Source organism: Miscanthus floridulus, chromosome 18, assembly GCF_019320115.1.
Source record: "Miscanthus floridulus cultivar M001 chromosome 18, ASM1932011v1, whole genome shotgun sequence".
Taxonomy (NCBI): domain Eukaryota; kingdom Viridiplantae; phylum Streptophyta; class Magnoliopsida; order Poales; family Poaceae; genus Miscanthus; species Miscanthus floridulus.
The window spans coordinates 135867608-135877970 of NC_089597.1; the positions used below are offsets into that span (position 1 = coordinate 135867608).

General features: G+C 48.3%; 1 protein-coding gene and 1 pseudogene across 1 annotated transcript; both read right to left on the bottom strand.

The window, feature by feature from the left end:
• Window positions 1-605: 605 nt before the first annotated feature.
• LOC136524776 (serine carboxypeptidase-like 34) lies at window positions 606-2237 on the bottom strand (annotated as a pseudogene).
• Window positions 2238-2755: 518 nt separating this feature from the next.
• Window positions 2756-5480, bottom strand: LOC136521227 (uncharacterized). The gene is made up of 3 exons (XM_066514932.1): window positions 5032-5480; window positions 4306-4442; window positions 2756-3915 (listed from the first exon to the last, which is right to left on the bottom strand). Exons 1-3 carry the CDS (start codon window positions 5197-5199, stop codon window positions 3201-3203), a joined length of 1020 nt encoding a protein of 339 aa, XP_066371029.1. The 5' UTR covers window positions 5200-5480; the 3' UTR covers window positions 2756-3200.
• Between the last annotated feature and the right edge of the window lie 4883 nt (window positions 5481-10363).

Sequence of the window (10363 nt, forward strand, 5' to 3'; positions counted from 1 at the left end):
TATGTAAGCAATCTACGCGGTAGAAATGGGAGGGGAGGGACCATTACCCTCAAGGAACCTTCGGGAGCCGAATCGGGCACCGGGGGTCGATTTTGGGGGTTGGGTTTGGTGGCGGCGCGGGGGTGAAGAGGAAGAGAGGAGGCCGGCGGTTTCAAATGAAGGGAGGGAAGCAGAAGGGGCCTCGGGCGGCCTAAAAGGGTCCAGACCTCGGCGTTGAGTCGGATCACGCCGAGGTCTGGAGGCTCGCGTTAAGTGACCCAACGCCGAGCTTCTGGGCCACCGTCCTCGTTGGCCGCCTGGGCCGCGCTCCGGATGGGGCCAGGCTCGGCGCTCGTTCCGACCGCGCCGATGTTGGGTACTGGCGTCGGTGACACAGACGCCGACGTCTCGGACCCCACGCGCCAACGTGGGCGACGACGACCTCGGTCGTCCGTGACGTGGCAGAACCTCGGCGTGGCGTGAACGACGCGAGCCTCATATCTCGGCGTCATGTGCAAGACGCCTAAAAATGGTCTATTTTCAGGAAATTGTTTGCGTTGGTTTTTTCTAGAAAATTGTTTTCAAAGAGATCAAATACGAAATTTCACACACGCTACGAATCATCCTCAGTGAGGATGGCCGGAGGCGTGCGAGGCAGGTCTTGCCGCGGAGGAGGAATGCGCGAGCAGTTGGGCCGCCTGGACGGGCTTGACGGTGTGGCACCATGTGCCGGCCGCCGCGGACGGTGACGAAGGTGAAGGGCTGTGGTAGGCGACAGTGTAGCCGCCGACCTGGTCGCTGGTGAACCACTCCTCCAGGGCTCCACGGTGCGAGCCCGCGCTTTCGCAGCGCGTGAGCGTGTGGACGTGAACAGGCACGCGTGCGTCCGTCGCCGCTGTACACCCACACGCGGAGCCCTGCGTCGGCCAGCCTCGGATCGCCGGCAGGGTGGACGCCGGCGGTCCTGCCATTGCTGGAACAGCGCGTCGCTGCAGGGCGCCCACTGTAGGGAGCTGCCCGTCCACGTTGGCGTGCAGCGCCTCTGCACGTCACGCGGTTCAGGTAGGAGCTGGCGTACTGGTCCAGGCACGGGTCGTAGTCGCCGTACAAGTACCGCCGGCGGCGGCGGCGACGCTTGTTCTTGGCCATGGCGGCCGCCCCGCCGCCCTGCGGGAGAACGACGACGACGATGAGTTGGTGCAGACGGGGGTGTAGAGGCTGTAGATGTCGATGTCGTCGAAGGCTTCGTAGAAGGCGTCCATGGCTTGGTCGCAGGCGTCGCTCTGCTGGCTGGCCGCGGCGTCGCTGGAGAAGTCGCTAGCGGCGTCGTTCCTGGAGAAGTCGCAGTACGTGGCGATGGCGGAGTGGAGCTCGTCGGAGATGACGGCGTGGTCCCAGGCGTACTCCACCATGCCGCGGTCGTCGGAGGCGTCGTCGATCGCGGCGTTCCCGATCATGAATCCCCTGAGGTAGATGTGGCGGCTCTTGTGGACCTTCCGGTTCATCTCCAAGATCTTCTCGGCGAGCTGGGGCACGTAGTGTCCTGCACGTACAAATTAAACACATTGTATTGTGCATGCAGATTAAGATTATTGTGTGCAGTCTAGCAAAAGCAATGGAAACCAGATAGATTAGAGGACTAGTATACTACCTGCGTAGCTCTCCCCGGTGATGTAGAAATCATGGCGCTTGAACTGCGGGAACCTCTTGAACCACTCCACCAGGAAGGTGTAGGCGTCATGGGCGGTGAGCTCGTCGCCAAACTCTTGGAGATCCGAGGTGGTGTTGGTGTAAGAGAAGCCAACACCGGCAGGGGATTCCAAGAAGAGCAGATTCGCCTCTCTGTTCCATGATTCAGGGTTGAGCCGGAGCTCATGGCGATTTGTTCCAGGGTTTTGGATCAGGAAGGGTCCCAGCTCCTGGATTGCACCGGTGCCCAGCGACGAGCAGCCGGGCCCGCCGTTGAGCCACAGCACCACCGGTTTCTTTTGCACGTTGTGGGTGGCCTCCAGGAACCAGTAGAAGAGCGCGCGGCCGTGCGTCTGGTTCACCGTTACGTACCCGGAGAAGTGCCGGAACCCCACCTCCGACGGCTGCCCCGGCAGGGCCTCCACACGGTCAGCCTCCTGCCGCTCGAACACCGCCTCGTAGTCGTCGGTGTAGCGGTGATGATGCCGCCTCGCCGCCGCCGTCCTAGACGTAGAGGCGCCGCCTGAGAGGACCACGATGGCGACGAGGAGGAAGGCTGCTGTCACCATGGTTGTCATCGTTGCTGCGCAGATTGCTTTTACTTTATTTTCGTTTTGTCCTCTCTATATCTTTTGTATATATACACATATACGAGAGAGTTTTTTTTTTAATTCTGTTAGTTTCTCTTATATTGGAGTGTATTAATATAAAATAATACCCACCGACGTATGCCAGATGGTTAAAATTAACAAATATCCTGCCAATAACATATATGGAGTACATACATAACCAATCTACTCCATTATCCAGTCCATGTACATATTCCAATTCCCCAGTCCATGTACATATTTCAATTCCCGGCCGTGTGAATGACCAGGTATAGTCGATCGTTGCAATCAGATCAGCACCGTGCTATCATCAATGTTACTGCACCGTGCCATATATAAGTCCACATTCACCAGACATGGCATATGGTACAATAATAACGAAAATCAGTGAAAAACATTCATTTGATTCAGAGACTAACTGAAACCAAATCCACTCCATCACACAGCAGACGTACTGATGAAAAGCAAAATATCTCTTATGTATTAATTAATGTGTAGCTCTGCCTGGGATGGGATACATTCATTCCATCAACACATGCATGCATGCTGTATACAATACATCTAGCTAGGCTCCATTGTATTGCTGCGTACCTACTGTTTTGTAGGAGTACAAGTCAACTGATTGTGCAAACACCAGGGCTACAGACAGAGCAAGGTAAAAGAAAAATACTGGAGCTAAGCCGTCGCTTCCCTGGCACTGACGGTTGAGTAATGTGATGTACACTTTTACACCGTGATCTGAATTGTAACCATCGCCCTGGCACGGTTCCAGCATATGCTCTGCCAAGTCACCTCTTCCATTACCACCCATTATCCACTAGTCGCGGCACGCTTCATCATTATCATTCATCAAAGCTGGATCAGTGTAGCAAGCAACCATGGCACCCAAACCTGTACGCAGTACTCTACTGACTTTCATTCAGTTCAGTCCAACGCAGTTTTGGTCCTCCGAGCTGACGCTGGTTTGGGCAGGCCATCAAGTAACGGTCGGGTGAAGGAGTCATGGTTGAAGGTCCACTTTGAACTTGACCACATAGAGACCCCATTCTCTGCATCTGCAAAGTTCGGTGAGCTTGGCGACTTCCTCACAGTCACAGATTTGAACCCGCTAAGAAATGACATGCTGCTCTTCTGGCTGGAATCTGGGCTGCCTGTATCCATGTTTAGACGGATGCTGGAAATCGGCCGTGGCAACAGACTCTTGATCGCCTTAATTGGATCTGCTAGAAAATCATCCTGGGCGTCCGCTGTGTTAGGCACAGCTTCCACTTTCTGTCGCCGCCGCACCGAACTGTCTTGCTTTGGTTTGGGTGCCCCATTGCCATTGGCCCCGTTGGCAGCGTTCGTTGCTGAAAAGCCATTAGTTGGGGCATCAAAATCCCAATTTCTGTCGATACCCTTCGTGCCTGGGGCTGTGGAAGGATTGAGCAATGTTTCGCTGAGGTTAATCTGGAAGCCGCCGCCCTTATGGTACGTAGACATTTCAGTGCTGAGATCCATGGTATTTCCTTTCTGAGATGTCAGGCCATAGTATCTCTGCAGGGTGCTCATTGCAGGAGACGCCCCCTGCTGACCAGACTTGGATGAATCTAGTGAATCAAGAGCATCTCTGTTTTGACGATGGTTTGGAGCCCGTGCTCTGCAGAAACCACAAAAGTTAAGTTCAAAGTGCACAAGTGTATCACTTGTCAACTGAAAATTTTCATAAAGATGTCACCACAAAGATTTTTCACATTTATGTTTGTCTTTGCAGAGGATTATATGTATTTATGTTTCATCTACTGACAATGATTCAAAATGCAGTTGTAATGATATCGGTGGAAATTAAGCAATGGCAGATAAACCGGGAGCAAGCTGAGTATATGGTAATAGACAGTTGAGTGTCAACACTGAGTTCTAAGGGGGGGAAAACGTTATGCTTTCTCTGCAACTAATTCAAAACTAGTAGCAAAATTTAAATTTATTAAGAGGTTCTGGGCATGGTGTAGAAGATTGAGTAGGAAAAACACACGAGGGAGGGGAGATGTACCTTTTCGTTCTTTGACCAGAACTATTCAGTTTGACAGAGGATGGCATGGGCATTCCTGGAAGAGGTATGAGCAACGTTTTGTGTGCAAACATCTGGCTGTCAGTGACCAAACTGTTTGCCCTCTTAATGTCAGATATCTACAAGTAATAAAAGAAGTAGTAGATCTATAAGACAGCAACTCAAAGGCTCATAATGTTAAATTCACAAAAAGAGACGTGTAGTGTACGGAAAAAACCAGGATTTTAGAAGCGAAGTAAAGAAGCTGTAAATAAAAGAATCTATAAAAGGTAAATGCTTAGCCCTTGGTGTCGCTGTTAATACCAAGTCCCTGGAAAAAAAAATCAGTTGTTGACGTAATATAACAGGTGTCAACGTTACGTTTACTACGGATTTATAAGAAACTAAAACAGATGACGCGAAGATCATTCATCACTCTGAAGGTCAGCTATGAGCATTACAAACACGGTAAAGTTTCTTTGGATCTCGCCAGTAGACGAAGACGAAGCAGAGGAACGGGGATTCTTTTGAGATATCATTCCCTTCCTTTGCGTGTAGCAAGAAATGAGGAAAAGTTGAAGTTTTGGTGAACAGCACGAGACCTCTTCCATCTCGCGGGCGGGGTATAGAGGCTTTTACCCACCACCACCAGCAATCAAAGCCATCATGAAAGAAAAATAAAATAGAAAGGGGAGGCGACTAATCGGTGGATGAATGAATGATGAATACCTCGACGCCGTACTTGATGGCGATGCCGGCGAGCGTGTCCATCCGAGTAACCTCGTGCTCCAGGAGGTGGCGGTGGGCGAGCGGCGACGAGGGAGGCGTCGTCTGCGGCGAGAGGACGGCGCCGCGGAGGGCGTCGTACTCGTCGGAGAGAGGGTGAGAGATCCCCATGGCGACTCGCGACTAAGTCAGAGCGGGGCGGCGCTGGATGGTGGGCAGGCAGATCTCGGCGCGCAGAGCGCGATTCTGGGATGGGAAAATCCGCGTGGAGGAGGAGGAGGAGGATGAAGGTTGGGTGCAGGTGAGGCGTCGCCGTCGGTGGAAGGAGGAGACGAGAAAAGGCGCGCCTTTTCTTGTGTTGGAGGGGAGCCGAAATGAAATGGAATTTTTTGGAAGGAAAAGCAAGGCTTGGAAGAAGGCGACCAAGCAAAGCCTCCATTCGCTCCTTCTCTCTCTCTTTTGTTTCTCATTTCTTCCATACCATAGTACGCGGTTCCTGAGCTTATTATATAATAAAATAGCCACGTGGTTATAGTGCTTACACTCTGTTCCACCGACGGCCCGACCCCACCGCGCCTCCTGCCTTCGCCGCCGCGCTGTCTGTGGTCAACCTTGACTCCTTGAGTGGATTCCGATTAGTGGTCCCTAAATCTATACCTCTGCTACTTAAAAAATGGCAAAGAGAATTGCAAAAAAAAAGTAAAATGTACCGGCGGTCCTTAAATTTGCTTCATTGTAACTTTTAAGCTCCAACCAGCCCGCTCCGTATAAATGCTCTCCGCCTCTTCTTGTCTCTTCTAGCTGCATCTTCAGGCTCTCCAGCTCTCTCCGCATTCCAATCTAGTGTGGGTCACAGTAACAACGTCAACTCGCCATCCCCATCCCATGCCTTCATCATCCTGCACATCAATAGCCACGACATCATAAGTAGTGATGGCGACAAGGCTAAAGCCAGTGCTCTTTAGGCGGATGAGGTAGACGAACTATTGCTTTTAGTCCCCTTTAGCAATCTTTGGGTCACTAGTTGGCTAAAGGCCATTTAGTCAAAATGTTTGGATAAAAAGTGACTAAATGAGACTAGATTTAGAAGGTGAAGAGTGAACCAAACACGCCCTTACTATTAAGTTCCTTCCCCGGTCAAGAATAAGGTGGAGATCCAACCACTATATGGCATGTGGCATCGTGACGCGAAGTAGGTCAGGTCTATTTGGACCTAGATGACACACTACGACAAAGGACCTAGATGACGTAGCGAGACAAATTAAAAACCCTGCACACACGAAGACAAGTTCAAACATATAAACATTCATTTTAAAAGTTCAGGGATCGAGACAAGTTCAACAACCGTCTGTATTTTACTGTTGCAGAATGCACAATGGATTGTTTTTTTTTATGGGTTAGGAATACAACTGCTGAATTGGAAATGAAAAAAAAAGAAACCATTTGCTCATTCTACGTATTTTCATATTTAGAAACTTGGGATCAATCTGACGCCCACTTTATGAACTGCGTGTGTTTGTTTATTCTCTTTAGTTCATGTCGACATATATATATACATACATACATATATATCGGCTGGCCGGGCTGACCTCCTGCCGGCTCTTTACTTCACAAAGAAGGGAAAAAAACAGCCTGACCACAACTAAGTCACGTTAGGTAAGCTAGGCACCATCTTTGACGAACTAAGTGTACAGTACAGTATTATATTGTACAGATGAAAGGGTAATATAATGCACCGCTGCACTGTCCCAGACAGAAGACTCGCTCTTGCCTTGCCTTGGGAGCTTGACCACCAAATATAACACGCGGCCTGCCTTCCCTTTGACTTGATTGATTCCTCCTCCTCACAAGTCACAACTCCTACCTGCAGGCTGCAGTCAAACTTACCTGCCTCCACTTGCATGTTCATGCATGGCCAACTCCCTTGCCTTGCCAACAAACAACACATCTGTGGTTCTCTGGTTTATTCTAGTAGGAAAACAAGGGGACAAAAAAAAAAACAAAAAAAAAAAAAAAACGTGTCACTGTCTATGCGGTTAATTATTGGGATACGCATATGAGCAGCTTCCTGGAAGGGAGGTTCATTCCTTTGTATATACAGACAGGTTCTCTTCCTTACCTGTCCTCATAATGCATGCAGAATTGCAGATACAGGCATGCAGCCCTGTTAGCTGTTACTAAAGTAAGAGATGCAATAATGAACTAGTACTATGTGCATGTAATAAAATGAGTATATATATATGCTTCTGCCTCAAAGTGCTTCTTTCTTCGTTTGCTCCAGTACCATACTACCATGTAGAATCCTGAATCCCCATCCTCCTTTCTGAAACCAAAACAAAAGATGCATAGTCACCTCCTGTGCTTTCCTTTCCTTTCCTTTTCTTTCCATCAAGGCTGGGTTGGCAACTTCGCACACTAACTGTGGGAATTATTATACTATCACACTGCTTTATCATGATTAATATCTATCTAGGGCTCCACCATCAAGTTCAGTTCAGGGGAATATGATTCAGACACGGTCCCTTTCATGCATGCAATTTCAACCCTAAACCCCAATGGCTGAATGCCTTTTACACAACTGAATAAGATTGTGGTACCCTACCACTATCTCCACCAAAACTGAAAGCGGCTAGATTTCTTCACTAGTTAGGTGCAGATGCAGCCACAGGCACACCATTGTCAAAACTTATTGCCATTCCAGATCTTACCAAAACCATTCATCACAGTCCTGCAATCATAAGCCACAGCAATAGTTTTATTTTTCCTTCTTTATTAAAAAAAGACGCTGAAGCCCATTATGGAGTCAGTGATATGAAACACAAAAGAGCTAGACAAAAAAGACTTCATACACTCATTTTGTACGAAGCCGTTGACTTCCATTCATCGCTAAACACTGTTATTATATTTTAGCAGTATCCATAAGTTTTCAGACTTCGCAGCAACCTGTAGCCGGGCTGCAATTTACCATTCACAACCGACACACGGTGTCCAGTTGACTATCTGCACAGCATCTTCTGGTACACTTTTGATTTCAAAGAAAACTATGACTCGAATTAAATATAAATTCAAAAGTAACTGTTATCAAACGTTGCTATGCGGAAAGGTGTATCGGCCTTTGAAACAGAAAACTGCAACGTTCTAAAAAGGTACTACAAAACATAACTACATTTGTTGCCAATGTACCAGCACATACAAAGGCCACACTTTCTACATGTTGTAGATATAAGAAAGTTTGTTTCACCCTAATTAATTAGTTGTGCCACTACAGATCAGAACACTAAATCAAGTGCAAGCCGGAAAATGGTAAATTGGCTGGTAATGTGTTAGGTTTCTCAATAGTGTTATGTGTATAAACTATCAAACATACTCAAATTGATGGCTCAACCAACCTTGTTCCTTCTACCAGCTGATGGAAAACAACCTTTCTGTTCAAATGTTGCAAATGACATTTGGCAGGCAAAAGATAAGAGTGCAAGAAAATATACCTGATTAATTTGGCGCTGCATTTCTTCTGTAACCAGTACAGACCAAACAACCAAACTTGTACTGTCTTAGACTGCTTAACCAGTATACCAGACATTGGCAGACTGGAGAGCCAACATCATAGGTTGACAGCAAATAATACCCCTGGCAGACAACATAAATATAGTTGCAATGCACTACTGCAAAATCACAAAGACTGAGCGTTTATGGTACAGTTGACATGGAAGTATGGTCCTCAACACATCTCAGCTTAATTCAGCATGAATCACACTTCAAGATTAAGAAATAACAAAATCAGTTACTATCATTTACGCAATCTCAAAGAGGAAGATGCCAAAGAAGAAACCTGCCTCAAGAAAACAGGAACCAAGCTTCTCACAAAGTTCAAAAAAAGGAGATGGCAAAGAGAAACCTGACTTTTCATTCCATTGTGGCACTTTGAAAAGGCATTTTCACTACGATAGAAAAAGAACCAAAACAAACTAAATTCCTGTGTTATTTGTGTATTGATCTAAGAAACTCCTGTCCTAATTGGTCAACACCAAAAAGCTAGACAATTTCCACGTTTGGAAAAACATGATAAGCGAGTAGAGCAAGATTTAATTTGCCCTGTGTTCTCCTGATCCAATTCAAAACGTGAGAGCAGTCATCATCCCCAAGAAACACCCTGTTCACTGAGCGATAGGTTTTGAGATCACGGCTTTTGTGCACGCAACTTTCCCTTTTCACTTCAAGTGATTCAGGGACCATCCTTGCACTGCAGCCATGGTAAGCATCACAGACAAATTGAACAAGTGCCTCAAATGGTTGCAAGCCATCGGCCCAGTGGTAAATCTTCTCATTGCGGAACCAGGTAAGTTGCCTCTTTGCAAAGTTCCTAGATGTCCTCTGAAACTTGGCGAGAAAGTCAAGGAACTCTTGCGGGGTGCTTTCACCTCCGTTCTGCCTACAGTGCAGCAGGTACTCCATGGCTTGCTTGTAACCAATGGCACTAGTTGCAGAGTTCATACGTGGCCAATGAAAAACAAGGCGCGATTCCGCGCTCGCCTAGGCGCGCTTCAGCGCTGGGCGGAGGGGTAACGCCTCGCCTAGGGGGATAAGCGGAGAATAGGCGCCGTGCCACCAGATCCAGAGCCGCGCCGCCCGAGGGAGGGAGCTGCGCCGCCGGATCCATTGCCGGGCCGCTTCCTCCGGGCCTCCCTCCTCCCAATCCCATCAGATGCGCATCCGTTTGAAGGAGAGGGGAAGGGAGTAGAAAGGAAAGGCAGGCCTTGGGTCGTGATGGCGTGGGGGCGCGAGGCGAAGCTGCGGCAACGCACGAAGGCTGAGCCTGCGGCTTGCCTGCCTGCAGCCGGCCTCCACGAGAGAGAGAGAGAGAGAGAGAGAGAGAGAGAGAAGAGAGGTCACGGGAAAGAAGGGAGAAGAAGGTCACGGGAAAGAAGACGGACTGCTCGGGCTGCAGATGAGATGTGGATAAGACTGAGCGATTTTGCGACTTGCCCCTCCACTTTGTAAAAAATTTCAGCAAATTTCTTGCTATGATTTCCTTTACTGATTTCTTACATTCTAGTCCCTAGAACTTTTATTTTTTCACAAGATACCACTTCTATTGCTGTAGGAACTTCTATTTATTCAGCATTTCAGCAACTACATTTATATATTTATTCAGCTATACATGTTGAATGCAAATTTATCAAAACGCCTAGAAAAACGCCTTGAAACGCCTAGGCCTGCCTAGGCGCGCCTAGGCGCTAGGCGATGGGTCACCGCCTACGTGGCTGCAAACTAATATCAAGAAGCCATGAGGCTTCCGAAAGTAAGCCGCCTGTGGCAGCCAGCATTTCCTCACACC

Excerpts from the sequence above, each read along its gene's own strand:
- LOC136521227 (XM_066514932.1), bottom strand. The coding sequence starts at position 5,199 with ATGGGGATCTCTCACCCTCTCTCCGACGAGTACGACGCCCTCCGCGGC. Across the intron at positions 4,443-5,031 it reads CCATCAAGTACGGCGTCGAG|ATATCTGACATTAAGAGGGC; the intron begins GTATTCATCATT and ends TATTACTTGTAG. Across the intron at positions 3,916-4,305 it reads TCTGGTCAAAGAACGAAAAG|AGCACGGGCTCCAAACCATC; the intron begins GTACATCTCCCC and ends TGGTTTCTGCAG.